The sequence below is a fragment of the Rhyacophila brunnea genome, unplaced genomic scaffold (genome assembly GCF_057557595.1).
Source record: "Rhyacophila brunnea isolate RB1 unplaced genomic scaffold, BYU_Rbru_1.0 scaffold_1, whole genome shotgun sequence".
NCBI lineage: Eukaryota > Metazoa > Arthropoda > Insecta > Trichoptera > Rhyacophilidae > Rhyacophila > Rhyacophila brunnea.
Window position 1 is genome coordinate 55,231,639 of NW_028232751.1, and position 27,954 is coordinate 55,259,592.

Consider the following 27,954-nt stretch of genomic DNA (forward strand, 5'->3'; position numbering starts at 1 on the left):
CATTCTAGTTCTGATTCCCAGGTGTATATCATGGCTACATAATACTTTTTTTAGACGAGTAAACGCCACCCTGGCTTTCTCGATTCGGCATCTCAATTCAGTAGTATGGTTCCAGTCATCAGCCAGAGTGCAACCCAAGTATATAATGGAATGTGTTCTCTCTAATGTGACTCCATTCACTGTGCACGTTTTGTCATCTATATGGGACTTACTTACACTCATGTATTGTTATTCACTAGCCGAGCGATATGCTTAGCCCTATGCCGTTCAATCAGCTTAGCGGCATATACTATATTATGTAATATTATCTACTTTTATCGACTTTTTGATTACATGCTATTGAAATAATCTTTATTGAACCAATGTTAAGTTTTACAAAACTGATTTATTTAGATTATTCGATACAGGAAAAATTAAAAAAATATATTAAAAGTACAAAATTTAAATTTGCAAAGTATTGCATTGAAGCAATGTACGAATTCTTTTGTTATACAACACGTGTCTGTCAGGAAAGAGAATTGAATATTTAGATTGCTCTTAAAACCAATAGAATCGTATACATATTGACAATGAAGAAGTATCTATATATTCTTTATTCTGGGATATAAATTTACTCGTTGATTTTTTAGTTGTGTCGAAAATTATTATATGACAGTAATAAGAGATTGATATCGACTCAAAAAGCAATAAATAATCAAAATAAAGTGATAAAATATGTATTAATAAATACTTTTTTTTGTACTTGATAGAAATACTGAATAAATATTATAGAATACTGAAATGTCATTTTGACATTTCATATTGATTTCCATAGTAACACACGTGCATAATAATAATTTAGTTGCTAGGACCCCCTTAGTAACCAATGATAGTGAGTAGTAAATAATATTACTTTTAACGATTTTTTTTTCCGAAACATACAAAACAGAATTAGCTGAAAATGAATTCAATTCTGCATAAAGATGGCCAAAAGTATTAAAAAATGCATTGTTGTCGTGTTCTGATATATTCTAAAAGTTTCAAATGCCTAGCTAGTCGGGAAGTTAGTTAAAAATCTTCAATTGTCCAATAAAAATCTTGGATAAACAAGAAAAAATTTGTACTGGACACTGGAGCTAATAAAAACGTGGTAAAATGCCGTCCAATACTGTTATTTGGAAAGTTTGATATTCGTGTTTGGAAACCATCCGGAATTTGAATATTGAAAGATATAAAACTGATGTGGCCGTATTGAATAAAAACTTCACTTAAACACACATTTGAGTTACGGTTGTCGTCTAGGGAGATAAAGAAAAAAATACCAATTTACAAAACACGATAGCGGCTCCAAATTCTGAGTGAAAAAAGTAAGTTACGTTACTAATGCTTTTATTGGAGCAACGGAAGTGTAATCAATAATCATCGTCAAACATACAAGTCTTACTCAACAATAAATTGATTAAGAATAAAATTGTAATTCCTATTCTTAAAAATCGCAAAGAATTACGTATTTACTAATAAATTGAAATATCTGTCTAGACTCGAGAGCAATGTTGATGAAAATTCCACAGAACGTAGAAATAAATCAGTCATTTTTCTAAAACTGTGAAATATTTTATATTCAGGACTATAAAACACATGTCTAAGCGGAAAATCAATCAAACCAGACGATATTCATAGAAAATTTAAATTATTTATATAGCCTTTATTTTGGTGATCACAATTTAAAAAAAAAACGGTGTGTAGAAGTTATACTTCTTTGGCGTAACAAAACAAAAACAAAGCTTGTGATAAACTAGATTCTTTGACTACCTCTTAATTATCTTGTTAAATTATACACTCAAGAAAAAGGACAGCTTTTTGGAACGCCGTTGGTTTATTTCTATACACTTTAACTTATATTACTAAATTATATAATGGTTTCTCGTTGTTTTTATTTTTAAAGTACCAACTTTCAATCTCACGTTTAATCGCTTGTTTACGTAAGGAATTGCAAACGGCCGACAATAATAAATTCGCCGCCTAGGCAACGGAACAATTCTAAACTATAATAATTATACTGTATAATCGTCATGATTACAATATTATACTGTAGCGTAAAGGCAGTGCGTTTGGCTGATAACCGAACAATCGGTGGTTCGAATCCAATCGAGTGCGTTTATTTTTGTGTAAAAAAATAAATTATGTGTTACATGTCACACGCCAAAAATACACTCTGATCTGATTTCCCAAACGCGCTAAAAGATGTATAACTTCAAAAAATATCATGTTTAACTTAAAATTACTGTGCTACGTACAGCAGCGTTTCCTAACCTTTTTGATCTGCGACCCAATTTAGGGTAATAATTCGGAGGCTTAGGGTGACAAGGGTGAAACTACAAAACAATGGTTTTGTGATAATCACAAAAACAGTTTTCATTTAAATAATTTCCTCCTTAAGACATATTCTATTTAACAGAAAAAAATACAGTTAGAAGAGTAAGGTTTTGTCGTTATAATGATGTTATTTTGGAAAATATAGTACCAAAATTTAAAAGTAAATAAAAAAAATAGTATGGTAGGTTGGATTTCTTCTTTTTCATCTCTGTGTCCCAAAAGTGTCCCTTTGTCGTAAATAGAGTATTTACATTTTCTTTCATCTTTGTTTTCCTAACAATGTTCAATGAGTAGACACCATTATTTAACCACTTTTATTATAAATCTAACACCAAAAATACTATTTTCTGTAACATAAATAATAAAATAAAACATTAATAGCTACCTACTTAAAATAAATATCTAGAATGTAAAATAATATTGTGTGAAAATATACATGTAAACCAATATTCTAAGTAGAATTCAGTGTTTTAGACATTTAATAATTCTTGTTCCACGAAAGTATAATTTCCAGGTATTTTTGCAACTAAAGTTTTAAACAATATGAACACACTTTCGTCACTAACCTCACTTATTTTTTTATTTAAGTAATGCATAATTTTAACATAAAATCGTGGAATTAAAGTCATATAATTACTTACTTTGTGTTATTTCATCGTTCCGATTTCTTTTCACCATCTTTCACCATCTCTATGATTCTTTGGCCCCTTAAAATCATTTTTTTCACTTAATAAGTGATAGATAAAAAAATGACTAACCTACCATAGAGAAAAATAATTTCAGAGACACAAAAACGAAACTACACTTTCGCCAATGTTACCCTCACACCGCAGTACACTGAATGATGTTAGAGATGGCGTAAGAAGCGTTTCGTTATTGTGTCTTTAATTTTTTTTTCATTTGTAGTTACACCCCGACTTAACTTTGAAATCAATTATCGTAGGAGTTTCATTTTTATGTCACAAATAATAAATAAAAAAGATTTTCAATACTTAACTAAAAATCATGATTTTTGTAGTTTCGCCCTTGTCACCCTAAGCCCCCGAATTTTGGTTCGCGACCCAAGATAAAATAAATAAAATAGCACGCACTGACAAAAAATTATTTTATTTGAATAATAATAAATACAGTTTGGTTAAACAACAGTTGATTCTATTAATGTTAAACTTGGCTTTGGATAATCTTTGAAAGCTCATCAAAGCTTAGTGTTATATTAGACAGGCTGCATTTTAGGTCTTCTTCTGGATGTAGTATATTTCAAAATTTGAATTTCATTACACTCAAAGCAGAAAATCCTGATTTGCACATGTATGTTGTTGCAAAGGGTAGTAGTAGATACTTTCATGTATTTGTATTCATTTACATATTCTTGCCAGCATGTTTCCTGCAAGTGCTGGCAAAAATATTGTTTTGTTGAGAATATTTCGCGACTCACAAAATGTACCAATCAACCTAATTTTAGGTCACGACCCATAGGTTAAGAAACACTGACTTATAGGTATTGGTTCTCATTCAAAACTAACTTCTTATTAATATATAATATTATAATTAATATTATATCTTTCAACTATTAAAGATATTATTTTCTATTTAATAATCACCAATTATGAAGAACAAAAAACAAAGAAATAACTGAACATATAATCTTTTTAAAAATAATTTATATTTAGTAAATAAATCAATATAATATATATTATTACTACTGTTCACGTTTTAATGATAGCTTGAGAAATTTGTTAATTGAAAATTACTGAAAACAATTTCAAAAAACAAATATAATTGTTTCAATAAAATTGATTCAATATTGAATAAATAGCAATATAAATATGGATAAGTAACTATTACAGTATTTATTCTACGTTATTCCTTATTTTTATAGATGGCTATTATACATTTTTCTCAAAAAAATATCTTAGGTAAGTGTACCTACAGGGATTTATTTAATTCATAAAAAAGTTTAATGGAAGAAGATTTTCATTATTTTTAATAGAAAATAGTATAATTATTGGAATCCGGCTAGGTGATATTTTAGTTTTAATGGGAATCTGCATATTTTAATTTTTATTAACTACTAGCTAAAGTACCCGGCTTCGAGATTGTTTCATTGATCGATATACTTTAACTTACTTACAAAACAATTATAATTACATTCTTCAATATTAAAATAACTATATCTAGGCGTAGGCATATATGTCAAAATAAAAATAATTCTAACTACAAAAGAAAGCCAATGAAAGAACGAATCTTAAACATGAAAACATTATATGCCGTGAAAATTCAAAATTGGAATTGACGGTAAAGGTAATTTGAATAAAATGCTTTATATTTTTTCTATATAGATAACAGCTGAAACCATTTAGGAAAAGGAAATCAAACAAAAATATTTTGAATTTTATATAATATAGGTCACAATACTTCGTGCAGTTAATTTAAAATATATGAAAACTTGGTTCGTACGTTAAGGAAGTTCCCATTGGTATTATATTACGTATTCGATGGTGCAGATCACAAACCTTCTTAGTCAAAAAATGGGATTTTACAGGGGAAGGTTTAAACTGATTTATTTGATAATGTAAGACTTTTATTAAAAAAAATTTTTCAAAGTCTAATGTTTTTGTGTTTTTTAATGGTTGTATAACTTTATTTATAACTAATATAAACCGTATTACATTTATCATGACATAAAGGTATTGTGCACTCAGATTTGTTGAAATATTTGACAAAGGAGGTTTTCCTTTACATTACGTTTTATGAGAAAAGTAAATTAGTTTTATTTAAAAAGTAATAAAACAGTTTGCGTGACATAGGAATTAAATATTGAATGGCTGGATAATTAATTAATAAATAAAAAATAATGTATATTTAACTAATGTACATGTTTATAAATAACCAAACATAAACAAAACAGAATCAAACCCAACATAGTTATGTATGAAGCTTTTTTTTTAAATTCTAACATATTTAAATTACAAATGTGGTAAAGAGACATAAAAATGGTGACAGTCCCTTGGAATAGCACATTTTAGTTCTTGAAGGTGCTTGAACTTGTTGGCCGATATTTTTACTTGAACCGTGTAATCTTGGATAAACAATATTGGAACTGTTATGATCTTCGGTCGTCTCGGTAGCTCTTTAAGATCATGACTAAAATTAATTGTGTACTGGATTTTCCCATTTGGAATGTAAACCAAGTGACACACAACGTTAACAATTGGATCCCCTTTCTTGTTTCTGGTCTTACCAATGTGTACCTAAGTCACTAGTTCATTATAGTTACTTTTTTTTATTAACTGTCAATAATTCATGGTGGAACTGCATTGTATTGAATTTATTATAATGAATTGTATTGAATCAATGCAATATTATAGTTAAGTAAAACATCATGAGTTACATAGTGCACTCTATAAGGAAATGACATATTTATGGCTTTTCATGTAGCCACTGCATAATCAGATGGCAGATAAATTTCCCTGTTCTTCAATTTTCTTTCGATTGCAGCATGTAAAGAATCTCCTTCCATTTACGTGTGCCCAACCTCCAAGTATTTTTGAATAGGTAATCTCGAATTGATATTTTACTGCCAATTCGAGGAGTGCATTAACTTTGCAAGAATATTGTTCTTATTTCGATACACGCACCCATCGCTCAATATTTAAATGGACTGATTTCTAATTTAATATGAGGTTCGTTAGGTGATTAATCAAGAGATGTAAATGTCGGAGCTTCTAAGTCTTCTTATAAGTGAACTTCATCAAATGTACACTGTGAGAATGCCTTATGAATTTGATGTTTCATTACATCTATCTTTGTAAACTCGATAAAGACCCATTTTCTAACGAAACATTGGTTCAAGAAAGAGTCTTAATGGATCCCTACGGCAGTAATGACGTGACTTCATTCTTGGTAGTGAATCGATAAATTCTGCAGGATATCTTTTCTTAGTATCAATATTTCGCTCATTGTCCTTGCATTGCTGGCTTTGGTACCCGTGAATGGCATTCTTAGCCCACTCTAGCACTCTAAACTCGTATGGCGAAAGTATTACAGAACATTTATCGGCAAACTTCTTTTCTTTCCTCGTTTATCTTTAAGTGGTAGTGATAGATATACTCCCTTCTATTTACCTCCAGAGTTCTTACATAGCTTCTGATTGGGGTCTATACAATCTATTAGTAAAGAAACGTATGATTTTCTCTGTGGCCATGACATATCCAACCAAAAGTGGTCGAAATTCCCGGATTTCTTGAAACACATGCTTGTGAGATGCAACGTGGACCAAGCTTTCGTTTGTTTTTATTTTTACAGTATGTTTTTTTTACTGATATTGTCTTTAACTCGGTCCGGATATTCCTGTTCTTTCACTCTATTATTTGCAGATATATTTCGTTTCCATGCACTTTGCTTTTGTTTCTCTTTACATCATTGATATGCCTTCCTATTATCTCAGTCGATAGAATATTTTCATTATCTTGAACAGAATCTGAAAGTATAGGTTTATACATACCGAAAATTCTTGATTTTTATTTGTTTACAATGCTAATCGCATGATCTTTCTACTTCAGGAACTCATTATTTGGGTTTATATTATCAAAAACGTAGACCTAAAACCCATTTATCTCTAATAAATCTTTTTGTATACAGTTTTGCTTGTAAAACTTCACTGATAGCTTCATACAATGAACTGATATAGAAGCAATGTGCAGCAACTTCACGTCGTGTAAGAGGTTTGTGCAGCATAATACGATGAACATGACATAGGAGTTTTAATTAAAAGATCAATAAACTGGGCTATATTTCTCTTTGACATAGGAGGTAAAGTTCAACAGATCCGTTCAATTTTTGTTGATTTTTTGATACCATAAAGTCAAAATCGAAAAATTTGACATAGAAGGTTTGTGATCTGCACCATCGAATATAATTTTATTACTATCTAGATAGACGAAATTAAATTAAATTGACATAAATTGGAAAACAGTGTAAAGTGGGATAGAATTATTGTGGTTTAGGATATTATTAATTAATATGTTTTTACTGTTAATATGTTTATTTATTTTCAGGTATTCCTAACTATCAATTTTAATTTTAATTAATACGTATTTTAAATTCTAATTGTTCTCACTTACTGATGATTTTTCTATTAAATCATTATCAGAGTAAGGGTACTCAATTGTGATTTGGATATTTACTAACTATCCCTTTCTCACATTGTGTTATTTATATATATTTCCCCTTCAATCATCCTTAAATATTAACATTACATATCGTCACCTCAATTATACTACAACTAGATAACTCTGATTTAGTCATTGTGGGGAAAATAAAATTTAAACTTTACTTTATTAACTTAAATCTAGACTAAAATTATTATTTAAAATAAAAAGGAAAATTGTGGTCGTCTAATTTGGAACAATTAAATAATGTTTAATTCTATGCAAAAATATTGTAGATATATTATTTTATTTATTTAATGCAATTATGGTTTTAAAGTTATCTAATATTTTTTTACAGTTCCCATTAACTTCTGACTTGCCTAGTTTTATCATATTGTAGAGAAGGAAATGTACAATAATATTCAATAGCTAGCTCAAAAACAGTGAAAATCAAATCTAGTTGTAGTATTGAGGTGACGAATGATGTAATACTACTTGATGGACTAGTCTATCTATAACTGAAGCGCCTAGTTTCATATCCCTCTAAAACGGTCTTTGAAAATATTTGAGTTGAATATGTATTTAGATGAATATTTTTGTGACCTATATGATGGCCAAATTCAATACTTATGATCAAAAATTAGAGTAAATTTCAAAACCCGTTAAAATGGTTGGGCGTGCTTTTCAAATAGCCTTAAAATGGATAAGTCAAAATATTCTTTAGAATGTACGAATTAAATAATAAATACATAAAGTTGACATATTTAATAGATATGAGTTTTTCTCATTTTTCTCAAAACTACCTCAAATCGTTTTAGGGGGTTTTGAAACTAGGCGCTTCAACTAAGAGCCAAGAGTGTAAATTAAATTTAATGAAAATTGTCAGTATTTTATATAAATATTGTCAATTAAAATGAAATAACAAACACAATAACAAAAGTATATGTAACATACAAATTTTTAAAAAGACTACTGAGAAAATATATTATAACCAATAGAAAAAGTCTTTTTTGAAAAAAGTAAGCCACCCGGCTGGAATCTAACCAGCATCTCTTGGGTTTATGCCCCGTCCGCGCATTATCCTCTGTGCTACAAGGCGATATACTAATTGCGATAAATTTTAACTATTGGCCTTTTTAATACCTACTCATCAGCGCTCTTCTAAATCAAGCTACTTTGGCAATCGGTTTTTGTTTATTAAATCAAATTAGGTATCTACTACTTCAATAACTAACCGACGTCACGGATTTCTCCAATATTTTTATGATGTAACTTACTTGAACTTGCTAATAATTTTTAATTAACTATTTCTTTTATTCAACGAATAATTCACAAGAACATTCTAATTATTGAACATACATAATTTTGAGAAACACTTCTGAGAAAATATATTATAACCAATAGAAAAAATCTTTTTTGAAAAAAGTAAGCCACCCGGCTGGAATCAGTATATGATATCTATTTTCATTGAATGTATAAATGCCAAATGAATTTTTAGCAAAACTCCAATAAATTTTTGCGATGATTTTCTGTTTCAATAATAATAATAATATCATGTTTTCAAAATTATTGTTATGAAAACGAATTTTTAAAAAGAGCTTCCTCAAAATAATATAATGATGTCATTAAAATTATTCATCCTTGAAGGCTAATTCAATGTTTTTGATACATTAAATTTAAAGCCTGATAAAGTGAAATTGTAGATTACTTCCGGCTAATTAAAATTATAATCAACAAAAATAAGCCTGTTAAAACAAGATGGCGAGTCTCAAGACTTTATGCTAAACGACAATGGCTCCTATTCGTTGCCATGACACCACCGACAGACCTTAGTTAAATTAAATGGCAAAGCAAGATCAAGACGTTGTAATAATTTACACGGATTAAAGCATAGTACCTATATGTATTCACATAGGTATGTAACCAACATTCAGGCATCGCTGCAATAGTAACATAAACTCGATTGATATATGCATTTGCGATTAGTTATATAATTAATGAATTTCTTTTATTGTGTTAACAATAATTCATAGTGGAACTGCATTGTATTATTGATTAATTTAATAAAACGCATTTTTTAGTAGTTATTCCACTTTTAATAAATAAATTAGGACCGGTTTCTAACAACCCACTAACGACAGAGTATTATTATACGGATAATGCAATGTATTGGTAGATTTTTATGGATTTAAGTTTTGTACTATTTCATTTAAGTCGTTTTTTGCGACCCGGGTTTAGCCTTTCGGCATATTCATGCGCTATACTCACCAAAAGGCAAACACGCACTGACAACGAACACTATTAACTAACTCTAACTTTACTAAGGTATATAATAAATCAATACAATAACGTAAGTAAAAACTTATCACCTACCTATTAAGTCAAGGATCCAATAAAAAATATATATAACAAACAAATTATGAATAGTTGAAGTGTTTGTAAAAAACCTCCATACCTTATCAATAATAATACACTCAATAAGCGTATAATAAATCGTCAAACCTAATGGTATTGGTAGAATATTTGTGTCGCCCTTTGAATTTGTTTTCGTGAATACCTGTTTTTTTATATTATTCAGTTGAAAATGTCCCTCTGAAGCGGACAACACCGGACTAGATTTATTTATTAAAAGTGGAATAACTACTAAAAAAAAATGCGTTTTATTACATTAATCAATAATATATAGTATTATAATGGATGATTACTGTTTTCTTATTTTATCATGAAATGATTTCGTTTGAGATCATTTGTATGAAGGGATTAATAATTAAGCAGCGTTCACGGTGACATAGTTAATAGAACGCCCATCTATAAATAAGCAAGTCGCGGGTTCAAATTTACATGTTTCATAGTGTACATTAAGTTAGCAATGGTGAACCTATGGCAGGCGGGAAAATCTTGTTAAGGGGGGACATGCTCGGCGTAGGTCAAAATGGAGCTTTTATTGCATTTTCAAATCATGATCCTGGACATTCCTTAAACGTTGTAGATAATCTATTTATATAATTTTGAAGCCTTATTATCCTTTATATTTATTTTAAACATTTGATGACTCCATAAAGTATTTTTATTACATAAAATAGTATTCTTTTAAACCTCTCGCTCTAATGTTTAACTGTAGCTTAATAGCTAAGAGGAAAATGTGAGTGAAGTTTAAAAAAAAAATATTAAAAATACAACTATTATTGAACATACATAACTTGAAAACACCTCAGATAAATACACACTATAAAAAATCATATTTGAAAAAAAATACAATGCTCGACGGGATTTGCACCCGTATTTCCACTGGTATCGCGCCAACTATGGTATTAACCAATTATGCTACGAGCGTCCTGTCTAATTGCGATAATTTAAACTAGTAGGTCGTACATGAAAATGCTTATCAAATTGTGTTATTATTGACTGTCGGTGTTTTGTGTATTTAATCAAAAACATTAATTACCTTAATTACTAACCGTGACGCGATTTCAAATCCCGTCGAGCTTCGTATTTTTTTATAAATATGTTTTTTTCTAGTGGGTATATAATTATCTGAGATTTTTTCAAGTTATGTACGTTAAATATATTATGGAATGTTACATTCTCTAAATCTTGTGAATTATTCGTTGAATAAAAGAAATAGTTTATTAACAATTATTATTATTAGTAATAAAAATATTAATATTTGAAATTTTATTATAACATTGTTCTACTTACGTTTTTGGTACATACAGCAATCTTCCGGCTTTATGATGGTAAGAGGTCTAGCACAGGTTATTCTGTATTAGTAACATCTTTCTCTGTTACTGGAAACGAGCTAAGAATTTAATAATTATAACTCTTCCGCCACGTACCAATACACAACGTAGGTCGTATAAGGAGGGCAAGCTTAATCCCAAAGTAGCACGTCGACTATTTTAATCACAATAATACTCAACATGGGTTACTGTATCTTGCATAATATGAAACAATAACTGAGAAGTTCAGCATTAAATGGATCAATGTCCACAGGTGGTGAAGGCGGGTAAATGTACAAATATATATTATATTGTACATAACTGTTTTCAATATTCTATTACTTGCGTAAATATTATTTTTAAATGATACATTGTTAAATATTGAAATTTATTTATTTATTTTTTAACTGGTATTGAGGCAGATCAAAACCTCAAAATTAATTACATTTCTATGAATATTATATCTCACAACACTGTATAGGTACTTATTACAATGTTTTTTAATGAAATTTAAATACATAACGTTTAACAATACAGTATTATGATTAAATATACATATTTCTTGGAAAAATGATATACTCGTTAGGAAAAAAGTACGTAAGTAAGTTTAATAGTAATACTTCCCTTTCAAGGAAGAAGGCAGTAACTTGCAAAATTTGTGAAATTGAGTTATGCTTGCCATTCGTTACGTAATTTTGAAAGGTATATTACTATCGTCATCTTACTATTAAGACCTTGTAAGTTCGATATTATGGAAAAATGAAGTTTGTTCGACAAAATTTAAACAAAAAAACATTTTAAATCATATCAAAACCTCGTTTCTCTAGACCAGTAAACTCTCCATTTATCGACAAATTTTATAAACATGTAAATCTCGTGGTTTTAAACATGGAATTAAAACTTCGTATTTCACAACTAGTATTAGCAGATTCATCGATTAGAGAAGTATTTAAAATATTGTTTTTATTACGTTTTTTTCTTCCCCTTAACATTCTTCTCAAATAGACTTACGAGGTTTTAATAGTTTGGTGACGATATTTTGTTCACTTTAAAATTAGTATTATCACTAAAATACTGTTAAAGTCCTTAGTGAAAAATGGACTTCTGCTAAAATAACACACATTTCATAACAAAAAGGCAGTCATTGCACCTATTTATTGCAGTTACTTATTATTTATTATTACTTTGTATTTTCACATCTTATTAATAAAAAATATAACCTTTTTTTTATTAATTCACAGTAGGTACTAAAATTAAAAAAAAAACACTACGTAATTTATTTCGAAAATGTGTGCGAGTCAGATACTGCCTTCTTCATTGGAAAGGCAGAAGAATACACCGTAGTTGATAGAATGCAATTTAACGTTAGGAATAAAATGTGGGTGCCTATATTAAGACTGATAATAAATAAGTATGTTTGTTAAGGTGAAGCCTTTACTCAGCCTTTCTAAAAGAGTCACCTAGCGGAAAAATACGAAGCTTGCAATTTGAAACATTCTTTTTGATAATTTAATTCTAATTTTAGTCAAAAATCTCTTAGCCGATGCTTAGAAAACTTAATAAACTAAATTTTAATAATAAATATTACCATAAAATATGTAATAATAAGATGTGGTTCGATTCAACAAATTCACATTTTTTACAATTGTAAGTTTATATGTCACTTAAAATAAAAAATATTTTTCTTTTTCATGTTTTCAGATACATAGGTACCCATTTATTAATTATTACAGTTAAAATTATAAAAAAAATATCTCAAATTGCAAGCTTAGTATTTTTCCGCTAGGTGCCTCTTTTAGAAAGGCTGAGTAAAGGCTTCACCTTAAGCTTATATGCCATTTGTAATTATATAATTTCCAGATCCTTAATTATTAATATAATGTGAAAAAGTCAGTCATTCGTCAAGGTATTGGTTACCTTGACGCTTATTAATTTCATATCCATAGCCTTGTAATTGTTAGGCACTTGATAAAAGCTTCCGTTTGCCTGTAAAGCTTATTAAACCACAGCGCGTAATACAACTCTCAGACTCTCCTATATTATAAGTATTAGTTATGTATATTATATCACAAAGCATGTACATATATGTGTTTATCTCAAATTAAGTAAAATACAGCTATTTTGATTAAATAAATTTAAAAGAGCATTTTTAATTAGTTCCATAGTGACTTCTTACCGTAATCAAAAATCATGGAGCTTGAATAAAATTGAGGTTCAGGAATTTATAGTAGCATAACATTGCATGACTACGTGGAAGCTGTACATAACGCGTAAATGCAAATGGAATAGGTAATACTATAAATAAGTAGACGAGGGAATGTATTGATTAGAGATTGCTAGACATATCGATGCTCTAATGTTAAAATCCCGTATGTGACTTTTTACAAATTGTCCAGGAAGCTAAAAAAACTAAATATTTAATATCCCGTATCTGAATGTTAATAGTTCACACAACTAATAGCATGTCAATAACCCGTAATCAATGACATTAATATGGACGAAGCATCTAGAAAATAAAATGACACTCACTTTGTGTCGGGTCTGCCGGATGGCGAAATTCATATTTTAATATCGGTATCCTACGCTCAAATGAACATTCTGCTTGCAAGCGGTCTGGCGACACCGCTGGGTCTGCCCATACAAAATTTCTGACTGTCAGGTTTCGACTCCACCGTTATTATTGTGTTACAAAATGCCAATGTGCCTAGTTAAAAATTGTAAAAAAATCTACTAAACACTCAAAGAAAGATGGGATATCACTTTGCATGTGTTAGTATTATTTATTATTTATAAAATGCCATTTTAAGATATTGATGAATGTTTATTCAATGCAATTGAATGACAGGAACCATTGGACAGTCAGTCGCCTGTGATTCGCTGGGCTCACTTGCGTCTAATCTCCGAGAAGTCGTAAGTAACCGAGAATCTGTTTCTAACGCAATGAGTCATGACACTAATACGCCATTACAATAAAGGTTATATTACTATAAATTCTCAAAGCTTGTATCGCATAATGGAAACGGATACGTCAATGGTCACGTGACATCTACCTATACATCTGTGAATGACTTTCATGCACAATTTCTCGTGCGCGCCGGGTATGAAGTGAGTCGTCCATTTAATATGTCATTGCCCGTAACGTAAAAAATGGTAAAGCAAAGCACATAGCACCTAATATTATAATGATAACATCAAATAAAATGTGACATATATAAATAAACATAAACATCCAAATTTGTTATATTTGATACTGTTTTACCTTATAATTCTAAAGTGATATTTTGAAGCTGAATTCAACACAAGTCGTGCAACACGCTTGACATCTTAGAGACAATATACGAGATATTACAGGTTTATTTATGCAATGTTCAGGTACGGGAAATTACTAAAATGAGTATAATTTTTGATAAAATAATTACAGGTATTGACATTACACCATCGATATCTTGAAGATTAAATAATCGTTGAATAAGTTTAGCCAACCAGTGGTAAGATATAGAAAATGTCTGCATGGTGTACCTACTTATTGATGCTATTGGATATGATAGGCGAAATAGTTTTGTTGTGTATAATAATAATAATAATATATGACAATGTAATGCATGTACTATACTAAAAAGAATGGAATCGACTTATCTTATATCGACGATAAAGGTTTAACGGTGGTTGTAAATTGCTAATAATATAAAACACGTGGGTACTTACATAGATATAATTTAATTATAATAAATAAAGATTTATTATATTAACATCATGTTATTGATAATGATAGTATATTATGTTAATATGTATTAAATTTAAATGAATGTTAGACTTTTCATAAAATTATTGTTGTATTACATAACAAACACTGAGAAGCATTTGCATAATAATACCGTATTGAACTGGTTACTGTATTGAATTACTGCACTTTCAAATCTCAGTAAAATTGCGTATAATACCTATACTCGTATATATAATAATATTTATGTGTTTATTTTACAATCATATTAAATATTATTCAGTGAGTATATTATTAAATTCAACAGTCCTTAAAAAGGATAATAGTACATTTTATTTACTTGAAGAAATCTGTTTAGATTTGAATTCTAATGTCTGTCTTAATATTATTACTTTACCAAAATACTCAATATTTCATTTTTGAATATTTGATGAATTTTGTAAAGATAAAAAATAGTTTCTTCGTCATTTGAGATAGTAAAACAAAGGTCATGACATATTACGTACTCTTCTCATGCAAATTCAAAATATAAGGTGTACCGAAAACTAAATATATTTAACGTTTTTTTCACAGAGAGACACCGGTGGTATCATTATGGTGAACTTCTATCCAAGTTTCGTCAAGTGCAGTGATAATGCTACCCTAGCAGACGTGGCAGGTGAGTGAACCACATAAAAAGACACCTCCCGATCTACCCTCTCAATAATAATTGCATGACAAACTTGCGTACAAAATTATTCTGCTATGAAACGCGTTTGTAAGCATACTGTACACAAAAGTAAAGTGTAAATTACCATGATCCCTTTTAAGTAGACCAGCTGAGCATTCACATAGCCGAGGTTATATTAACATACATTTTTGCGAGTAATGGTCGTTAAGCACTCGCCAAATCCTCTGGAATTATATATATAGATACATTGAAAAAAAAATACACTTTTTCTACAACCGTGGTACAAACCTATACCCAAAGACTTCACAAACTATTTTTTGACCGCAAAAATAGAAAAATATTTTCTTTAATTTTTTGCTTCGAAAAAAATTAGTTATAGGTAAGCCATTTCTTCGTTCATATACATTATTTGATGTCGTTTGTTTAATTATTTTATGGATATTTGTTATTGTAGTTTGACATGTTTTGCCAAACACTTTACAATTTATAAACAATTTATGGCTACGACCGTATGTTGTAGCTTAACTACTGGGGAATGCCAAAAGAAATGGCGTATTTCAAAAAAACACTACCTTATTCTTAGGTCAATAATTATTATAAAGCAATCATTATTCGTAGAATGTTTATCACACTTGCATGGTCAAAGACATAGCTTATAATTAAAATCTTTAGAATTATCTTCAAATGTGTTAATATTGCCCATTTTTTGAATAATAAAATGCCTAATTCTTGTCAAATTTGGGATCACAGAGATTATCAATATAATTTTTTCTTGTAAATATTTCACTATAATAATGTCAACATAAATTATACTAATGGTTTTATAAATGCGTTTAAAAATTTATAAATGTAAAAAATCTTAACACCACTGCATATGCATGTACTGAAATATGACTATATTCTTAAACATTAGAGCGAGAGGTTTAAAAGAATACTATTTTATGTAATAAAAATACTTTATGCAGTCATCAAATGTTTAAAATAAGTATAACGGATAATAAGGCTTCAAAATTATATAAATAGATTATCTACAACGTTTAAGGCATGTCCAGGATCATGCTTTGAAAATAGAATAAAAGCTCCATTTTGACCCACGTTGAGCACGTCCGCCCTTAACTTTTGAATGGTTACTGCAATACACAAAAAATGGGGCAAAATTTCATTTCGTTTGTCTAATCCTAGGATTATCCTAGATTACATTCCCTAGTGCCTAGGTATTTAATTATCATATAATTATTATGTGTAATATGTTATATAAAGCGAAGCACTTAGTGAGAAAATTATACGACATTTATTAATTCTGTACTTCAGAGTTTATTCACTTTTAGAATTTATTCATAACAGAAACCAGAAATTCTTAAAACCAAAAGCCAAAAGTCCAATACACCAAGCGGCTAAAAAGTTTCAAATCGGATATTTCCGGAAGTCTTTTTCTTAGAGATTTGATATAGAATTTATATATTGTAAAAAAAATGCAATCCTGCTTTATTCAGCTACACGTAAATCCTTATTTGATAATCTAGATTATTTTGATTTTTATTAATAAAAAATGATATTAGTTTACCTGCATACCTATTATGTATGTTGTAGTAAAATTTATAAAAAATGAAACGCCTATCCGTTGACGCCTGAAAGAACTCTTTTTAACACATAACTTCACCTTATATAATATACAGTAAGTACCTATATACACACTTTTGTATCTATGTGACTCTAGAATGTTCACAAATGTGTCATATCGAATGGACACGTAAGAAATTTACGGCATACGACGGATGTGTGAGGAAAGTAAAAGATTTATGTTACAGCAGCAAAAATATTTACACAAAGAAGATTCTGTTTTTAAGTTATTTGTAACAAAAACTACGCTTGTAGAATCTCTGACCTTACCAATAAATCAACAAAGGGTTAACACTGTAAATAAGATTTTATCTAATAAAAAAATTACTACACTTTGAACATAATGTTATGTGTTTTCACCTTTATATTGGAAGACTTTACCATACAAACGAAATTTTACTGTTGCCAAAGATAATAAGAATTCTTTTTTTTAGATGCTGCCTAGTAAAATCTAGTTGTTTAATGAATTCAAATCCACAATGCAGGCACGAGGCAAGTTAATATTGAAATATTACAGGAGAGACAATAGATTGTTTTAAAGCATAAAAAGCTATGCTTTCATTTCTTTCAGTCTTTGATTAAATTGATTTATCCTAATAACAAGTAGTGTAGGCCTCGTCATCAATGCCGCCTTTAGACAGACCTAGAATGTCGAACCTTTCACTTTTAGTCTTAAATTTTATACAACATTTTTAGGTGTAGGTATACCTATACCTATATAAAATGTTATCATCTTAAATTATATAGAAAATGCAACAAACATATTTAAAAATACTCCCTAGGAAGAATACTGAATACCAAACAGCGGTGGTTTTAGGTACGTGGAGGTTTGAGGCAGTGACAAATATGAAGGCCCCCTGTGATGTTTTAAAATCAAGATTTCGATATAAAAATGTAATTTACATAAAACAGATGATGCCTAAAGATGAATTCAGGGTCGCTAAAACCAATCAATATCAATTTACCATGTTTTTATTAGCTCGTATTCTTGTTTGTCCAGTACTAATTTTTTCTTGTTTGTCCAAGGTTTGTATTAATACTTTAATACTTTTAGCCATTTCAAAGCAGAATTGAATTCATTTTCAGTTAATTCTGTTTTGTATAGAAAGTTATTATTGTTGGTTGCTAAGGGGGTCCTAGCAACTAAATTATTAATATATACGTGGGTTACTATGGAAATCAATAATATGAAATGTCAAAATGACATTTTAGTATTCTATATTGATTCAGTATTTCTATCAAGTACAACAAAATATTTGTTAATACATAGAATTGTCAAGTTTATAATATGATTAAACAGAAAATTAAAAAAAAAAAGTGGTATATAAAAAGTTCTTTTTATCTTGTTATTATTTATTATAGTTTTATAGTATAAGAATTTGTATACTTACACTTGTGGCATTTAAATATAGAGTATATTTTTTGGTTAAATTTTGCTGTAGTTTAATAATGAAATCTTCATGGTTATCGTTATAAATTGCAAATTTACATTTAGTCTAATTTATTAACCCGACTAGGCAGTTTTTTCGAGGACGCTAAACAGATGAATCTGCCCGTTTCATAACACGAAGATTATAATGTCTAAAACGTGAAAATCATAACAATTAAGCTGCTAAGGATTAAACGAATATAAGTGACATATAATTAAAAATGAGTTAGGGGCAGTTTTCACACCATATACATATTTTTATAATATGATTGAAAAATATACTTACCTGCTTTGTTTGAGAAAATATAATTACCCATTTTATTTCTTACGTTAGCCTAAATTATCCCATTATTGTTTTGGAAATATATGGCCTTATAATAAAGACCGTCCAACCTCTTTGGGTTGTTTAGTACTGAAATAAAATTCATGTCTATGTTCATGTTTACAGTGTTCACACTTACAGGAAGCAAGCAGCAAACAAGTTTAGAAAATATCCGATATACTGGATTATAAGTTAAGCGCCGGCTAGATGCTAATGCTTTACCACAAGCTTACTTGAGCAAACCAGTTTGTATTGGGAAGCCCGTATGTATAGACGGGAAAACTGTAGCTCGCTCAAACCGAAAAGTGTTCTGTATTTTTATCACTAACTATACCGCGCAGGCAAGTTGCTGCCGTCTGACCGGAGCATAAGGTTAGGTTTGCTTAGGTTAGGTTTTCATTCTTGAATTCATGAATTTTGCGAAAATCAGCTATGGGATTTGATTAAAGTTCATATTGAATCCAATAAAATTGGAGACTGTATAGCATACGGTCATCTCTTTCCGATAAGAAAGCTCACGGCGAACTGTGCTACGGTGAAAATGTTTTATGTACGGTTTACAACACCTAGAGTCATAACTCTCATTTTGCAATTTTGAAATTTTTATGGTAAATATACAAAGTGATTCTAAACGAATTAATATATATTAAGAAAAATAGTTGAATATCAAAAGTCACTTTAAACCATGTCAACTCGTTTAAAAAGTTGACTGTTGGTGTATTAACTCACATTTTTCAATGAATAATGTGTTCTGTCATCAAGGCCTTTCTAACCTCTATTTATCATAGTATGCTGTGTGTCTGCAGCCTTAGGAGTATTATATAATATAATATATTTCAAATAATGTAAATCAACTCACTCATTAATATTCAAATGAGTTCAATACCTTTCTTCTAATTACAAAAAAAATAATGCTCTCGTGTTTTTTTTCGATTATCTAAAAACTCGATTTTTGGAATATTATGTGAGTTATGAGTAGGCTTAGGATTCTTGTGTATTTAAATATATTTTTTTGAGTGGCCCTACAACAACATATCAAAAATATTTCTTTGTTTCAGACAATTTTGAAACATTTAAGCCCTGTTTGATAGCACCTATTTTTAAATATTTTTGGATAATTACATATTTTTACATATTTTAGGTTTAAGCACATATTTTCACACAAATACAAAAAGTATTAACACAATAACATTCATAAACACAATTGAAATGTTAGAATCATCTATAAAGTCACTAGTAGAGCAAATATTTTATTTTTTAATATGAAATAATTTAAACAATACTGCTGCTAAAATAAGAAAATGTTCCTGGACCAATCGGAATAAAAATAAGTACAAAATTAAATAGTGTTATAAATAAAAGTACTGGACTTCAAACGCTGCAGAATATTAAAGCTGTTTTGGGAAATCTATCAGATGCCTCAGATGTTTCAATTTTTTCTACTTCAGATATAGTTTCATTTACACACGCAATATTGACATCTGTAGAAGTGAAAGAAGTTTTTCCACGTATATAAATTTGCTAGGATCAAATTGTCAACGATTCACATCCAAAAATTTGAAGCATTATTTTATTATTTATTGTAATAAAGCGTTTTCTGTTTGTGAATAAATAATAAATTAAACTGTTAAAATTTATATGATTTATTAATTGTAATACTTAATTAAATTTTTAACACCTATTTTTGTTTTTTAGCACATAATTATGAAATTTTAATAACATATTTTCCAATAATATCTACAAATTTAGGTGCTTATTATTAATTTTTTTAGCACCTAAAAATCCTTAGCCTAGTTTGACCTAGTTTGAAAGAGTAACTTACTCATGTAACCGATTTATTCAACTCAGTCACTTGTATTCGTTGAATATTCAGCACCTAAATTATGTTATTCTTATTCTCTAAACGTCTTTGATTTTTAAATTTAGTACCTATCATGATAAAGAGCTTTGAAATAAGCTGCGTTTAAAAGATTATACTACCAAAGTAATAATAAAATATTACTTGTTTATGATTTATAGTTGAATATTTTATTTACGCCATGCCTACTAATGACAAAAGAAGGCCTTCTAATATCCTTCTGCTCCTTGACGATAAAGGAAAGCCTCGTTTTCGAAACAGTTTATCTTAGTCGGAACATCCTTTGGATTGTAAATTATAAATGAATTTCTTGCTTTGTTAGCCGCGTTCCCTTTCCGCCGTTCTTCATACTAATTATCACTATGAATGAGAATATTAGGGAAAATATTAATAGACTTATTATTCAGATGCATGTTTTTAAATATTTAATATCTCTCCGTATAATTGCGCGTTTATTAAACTGTTTAACTATTGTAATGTTTTAAAACAATTAAAAACAACGGTACAAGTCGGTTATGGGGAAGCCAGGCGGGAAACGCGCTAATTGTCATAGCCGATTTTGGCAAACTTCATGGATTTCGAGAATGAAACCTAAGCTAAACTAACCTAACCTAACTTAACCTAGCCTAAACTAACCCAACCTAACAAATAATCCAGTATATCGGCTATTTTCAAATTTTGTTCCTCCACCATCCGCCACGTCTTTACACCCGTTATGGATGCGTATACCGTGGCGTCACGAACGTTAGGCGCTCTTCAAATTTGTGCCGAAAGTATCCCAGGAGCAACTTTCCAAGATCTTGGTTGGCATGCACTAGAGTGTGCGTGATTTCTACTTCGATATAATGTATTACGGTCAATTCTTGATGAAAAAAGACCTTCTCGCTCACCGTAAAATGCCGCAAACTTTTTAAAAGCTAAGAAATTTTCCCCCGTAGATACCAAGTCGCAATGGCCGACCGGTCCAACTGAGGGTCGGACCGACTTGAGAAGCTCTTCCGTTTCAACCGACATATGGGGACACTCCCAGGAGGATGTGATTGGCATCCTGCAACTCGCCACAAAAGCAAGTCGGAGATTCTATTAGGCCAAACTGACAGAGCTTGGTGGCAAAACCGCCGTGTCCTGTTAAGGACTGAAAAGTCCAATGGTCTGGAGTCAATCTGGTTATCTCCATGCGGCACTTTATATCAGGAAAAAACAAATGCGTTTGTCTGCCCTTGGAAGAGGTGGTCCATCGCCCCTGCCACGCATGCAGCGCGGTGTCATACGCCAGGTCGCGTACAATAACTTTTCGAGCGCACCAGCCCATGGATCCAAGACCCAAAGAACAATAATTGAACTTTAAATTATTTTCAAAAAAACACACGCCAAAAATACGCTACGATCTGATTTCCCAAACGCGCCAAAAGAAGTATAACTTCAATAATACGCACGAATCATAGACGAATCGATAGTTTACATGCAAAAGCACTCAGCCTGAAAGTGAAAAATGTGAGCTCTTATCCTACTCGGTCATAATTTCCTACAATAAATAGTAATTAATACATTAAAAATACTACTAATTAGCAGATCTAGTGATACCTATGTTCGGTGCCATAACTTATTCATTGACTTCATAACATCATTTCTTCGTAGATATACACTTAATCAACGATACATAGTTAATTTTTATTATGTTGATAAAATTGTGAAAGTCAAAAGACCTGTTGAGTAAAAAATGAGTATAATACAGTTCAGGTATATATATATATATAGTAACTTTGCTAACAACTTTTTTGTTCACTAAAACTATAATATCAACTAGTTACTTATTCGATAAATACATTTTAGACGTATTGTAGTTTCAATTACCGACTAGAATATCAAATGTATTTGAATAAATTAACATTAATTGATAAAGTTTGTATTCTCAATAAAATGTGGTTATGTTTAGAAATTTTATACTATATACGTGTCTACAATTCTAATTGTTATAGCATATACAATATATGAGTGCCGATCAAAAGCCTGACAATAACAATAATTACAAAATATCGGTTAGGTAACTCTGTGTTACATTTTGTTTTATTAGCTAAATTTTGTGTTCTAAAAACAAATTCACGTCTATTGAATACTACACCATGGGTGGCCAACCTTTTCAGCAGCCGGGCCAGGTTCTAAAAATGAGATTTCCTACCGGGCGGCACAACCGATTTTTTTTTATTATACAAAACAAAAAGAAATATAATATTAATAAAATAAAATAAAACAAAAATAAGAATCAAACATATTTATTAGATTAGACTTTATTTTTAATAAAAAATAAACAAAATAATATAAAAATAATTACAAGATAACTTTTTATATACCTACCAAGTTTTTAAAATTTCTATTGAATCTTATAAACTTGACAATTCTATGTATTAATAAACACTTTGTTTTGTACTTTATAGAAATACTGAATAAATATAGAATACTGAAATGTCATTTTGACATTTCATATTTATTTCCATAGTAACGCACGTATATATTAATAATTTAATTGCTAGGACCCTCTTAGCAACCAACAATAATAAATTTCCATACAAAACAGAATTAACTGAAAATGAATTCAATCCTGCTTAAAAATGGCTAAAAGTATTAAAATAATGCAATGTCGTCGTGTTTTGTTATATTCTAAAAGTTTCAAATATCTACCTAGTCGGGAAGTTAGTTAAAAATCTTCAATCGTCCAATACAAATCTTGGACAAACAAGAAAAAATATGTACTGGACAAACAAGAATACGAGCTAATAAAAACGTGGTGATAATAAATTTTAGTGAGAAGTTTGATTTTGTGTGACAGAACTAAGTTCATCAATATCGATATCAAGTGACGTTGTTCATACACGCAAACAGTTTTCCAAATGCACATCAGTGATTCGGTGATTCGTGTTCTCACTCGGGATTTGATATGCTTCATCTGACTAACATTTCACACTTGTAAGTGTTTCCAAATAGCGAAGTCATCATTAGAGCATGTTTGTAAAATGCAGGATATTTCTCCTTGACCAAATATTTTTTGTAAAACTCTTCCAAACCAACCTGATGAAATTTCTCCTTTAACTGGTCATCGCAACATATTTCACAATGTTCCATTTGTAAATTTCCCGGTAATAAATTTACGTCCACGGAGAATGGCGTTGCAAATGCAGCAAAAAGCACACGGTGTTTTTTAAAATCTTGAGCCAATATCGAATCTCGAAATTAGTACATCTAGCTGCAGCATTTGATATTATTTTTATTTTATCACTGCTCCACGGTCCACAAGTTGACACCCAGCGGGCCGCGGGTTGCCCACCCATGTACTACACTATAGACACAGTTAATACCGATTCAAAATCAACGTGACAACAGGGTCAATCTGATGCCTCTACAGTAATGCACGGAATGTAATATTTACTTATCGGAATTACGACTTAGAGACTCTACACCACTCTTTCTTTAGGTTTACTAAAGTTTATGTACTAATAATCCGTTGTCATATTTATAAGCCGTCAAAATCTTATATACCTATATAATTTTAAATATAAAATTAAATGATATTACCTGAAACACACATTAAGACTATTTTAAAGATTATTTTGATGGTAATTCTTGCTTAAATTGTAGATAGGTACCTATATATAAGTAAAAAATGCGAAAAAACACATTTTGAAGGAAATTTTGAAATTAAAATATGATAATATATTAGGTAATGCTGGATTTGAAACAAAGCTATTTTTGATAATTCTACCTTATCTGAGGCTGATTGATTGATGAGTCATTGAGGCTGGTAGCTGTTTCAGGAAATAAGTGCATCAACGGTCCACTATAATTGAAGCTTTTGGGGGAGCGAGACCGAGACTCCTTTACTTGAGGTTGTATGGATACTATCCGTGGTTTTATCCAACTGACTTTCTCTTAGGTATGCTTACATACTGGTCTGCAATTTAGAAGAGATATTAATTATTAAGCTACGTATTTTTTTCGACTTATACGAGGTATAAATTAGAACTCTGCCATTCTGGGCAGTGTTGACTTGTATGTCCCTGATAACTATCTTAGAAGTTGTTCAGTTCAGTTGTTTATTCTTCCAAGGTGCAGAACCAACCTACCACTGGTAATGCCAATTGGGAGGTCGATAACTATGTTCAACCAAATCGCTTCTGGTGTTGATATATTCCACTTGCGAGAGGGTGAGTTTAGGTGGACGCTATTTTATAAATTCTTAAAATAGAGCCTCCTTAACAAACTCAGTGTACTTCTTTGAACTTCTATAGATGTATAATTGTATTGTCAGTATTGTCACTGATTTTGTATGTTTATATTATGTTCTCTTTTTATATTTTCATTTATATCGCTTTTATTGCTTTCATCTTCTTCTTTGTAATAATGTTTAATGTTATGTTGTGAACGTCTTAAACTTTGTCTTAGAAGTTTTAAATTTGTAATGTCCACAATATGCTAAAAATAAGTAAATTAAAATAATTATAATATGTTAATATCTTAATATATCGCACCGTGAGTGTAAAACCAACGTATGTGCAAATTACATAGTTTGGAGATATAAGGGTTTGAAGTTTTCATTTGGTCAGGATAAATAGAGTTTCTAAAATAAAACGATAATATTTGGTGTATGTATACATTATGACATGTTCTTTTATTAATTTTATTTTTTTTCATATAAATCCCTCAAGATTACAAGTTTTAGCAGTTGCTATGGTTTTACACTTTCATGATGCATAGAAAATGTTGATATTTCGCAGTTACCTGAATTGCAGTAAGATTTTTATTGGGAACTTTGGTAATACCATTATAATATATTATATTATATTATTATTAAATAAATCAAGAATGATATTTACCTATAATATTTTGATATTTTAAGCTTAGTAACTATAATTTATACAATTTTAAACCAAAATAAAAATAGCAAATTACAATAATTGTAATGTTTTTATAATTAATTTTATCAACGTCAATTATTATCTGAATCTGTATTTAAATGTGTAGATGAAAGTTTTTTTTATAAAAATTATGGTGTATTTCTGGTATCACTTTTGATGAACATAGGGAAATCAAGTCATTTAATTTTGCTTCGGAGATCCGAGGTGGTTTTATAAATGCTTTGTGTAGTTGAGGTTGTACTGATTGACGTCCGCCCTGACGTTTTCTAATATTTATTACATCAAACACTTCTGTTTCATACTTATTTTTATAGAACAGGCAATAAGGATTGTTTTTCCTCACTTCAATAACGCAAATGTCTACCCAACTAACCTTTTTACTATTTTCGTTGAGTTGAAAATTATTGCCCATTTCATTTGCTAACTTGTGAAAATCAAAAATCTCGTCAGTGCCAATTTCCAGTGAATCACTGGAATCCACTGTATTGGTATATAAATTGGACCTGACTTCAAGACTATTTTTTTGTTTCTCTATGCAAGAGTGTTAAAGAGTCACCCTCGTTCTAGGTGTGTCCTACGACCAAAAAGTTGTGTGTGATTTTTGGGATATTAAAATTCTGGAGGTCGTATAAATACATTGCTGTAATAAATTTATTTTTATTCTGTCCGGCACAATTATCCGAATAAAAAATGACTTCCTTCCCAATTGATTTATCTTCCAAAAATTTTACAACACAAGAACCAATTGCATTGGCCCCTTTGTTTGTAGTCCCTTCATGCTAAACAAAACAGTAACAATTTTTATTATTAATGTGTGTAAGATGGTAAAATTATAGGTTGAAAGCTTTCTTTTATAATATAGCACTGATATCTGGGCATTTGGTGTTGATAATACGGCCTGCAGATTATAGCAACATACTATTTTATTCGTCTTTCGCCTTCTGTGTTCTCAATAATTGTTTATTTTTTTTGATGAATGTCATATATTATTTAACTTGAATTATATTTTTCTCTTCGCTACTGCAATTTTTATATTTTTCACAAAAGTCACATAGGTCCTTGTTTGGTTGAAAAAAGCCTATATTATAATGGGTATTGTTCCTCTTGCAAACCAGCAGCATCCTTATCTATATCCAACATGGGTTCTTCAGCATCAGGAAATGTACTTGTCACATTTTTGAAAATCTGTAACATTGCAAAAACAAAAATATCATAGATCTGATTGATATACTGTTGTGTTAATTGAAAGAGTTTATTATTGTAGGTGCATAAAATAAATATATAGGTACATAAGATAAGTCGATATTAATAAGTTTCATAACAATAATAATATTAAGGTTAGTTTTGTATATCATTTTAGTATAATATTTATCACAAAGTCTTACCTTTTTAGAAGTTTTTCAGCTTTAGAAGCTTTTAAAGCTAACTCCACCATCATTCGAATCCTTAAACTTATATTTGATAAAAACAAAATACACTGCACTACATTACTTGAATCAAAGGAAACAATAATGTGTTGTAGAATACGTCTGGATGCGTTATCAAAGTCTTAACACTGAATCATTTCAATAATTGCCTGCTATCACAATAATAAAAACAATGCCACATTGCATTCACCAAAAGAATGCGTCTGATGCTCGGGTTTCACAATTAGTCATGGATAATCATTTGCAGATACTATGGTTTTACATTAACAATGGAAGTAAATCTTTGTATTGTAAAACCCAAATATCTGTCTTTTTTAATGAAAATTTTTAAGTTTGCAGTAACTTCAATTTTACATTATCAAGTTTATGACTTTTGCAGTTGTTTTGCATTTAAATCTCGAAATTGAAAAATTTGCACTTGCTATGGTTTTACACTCACGGTGCGATATTTCTCTTTTCGTTCACAATAGTCTTACTCTATCATGTTTAAGTAATGTTTTAAATATGAAAACGTGAATACTTGTCTTCTTATTGGTCGTTCCCTCATGGCTGAGAAACGTAGCCATCTTGGATTTTTTTTTGTCTTTTAAGCGACACAAAACTTTCCATGCCTTTCGATATCTATATCCGGTTCGAACAATATGTCCAAAAATTTATTGGACAGAAAACAGGATCAATCAGAGACTCCAGACAAAGAAACGACTCTAAAAAAAACAATTGATGAACTATTGATATTAATTAATCACTTCCTTAGTCCTTCCCGCTATTTAAAA

General features: G+C 29.8%; 1 protein-coding gene across 1 annotated transcript in view; it reads left to right on the plus strand.

The window, feature by feature from the left end:
* LOC147079981 (dipeptidase 1-like) overlaps positions 1-27,954 on the plus strand; it is a 362,545-nt gene that overhangs the window by 200,941 nt on the left and 133,650 nt on the right. Inside the window, exon 7 of the mRNA XM_085953516.1 lies at positions 15,519-15,603. Within this exon, the coding sequence (XP_085809642.1) occupies positions 15,519-15,603 (85 nt within the window). The remainder of the gene's footprint in view (positions 1-15,518; positions 15,604-27,954) is intronic.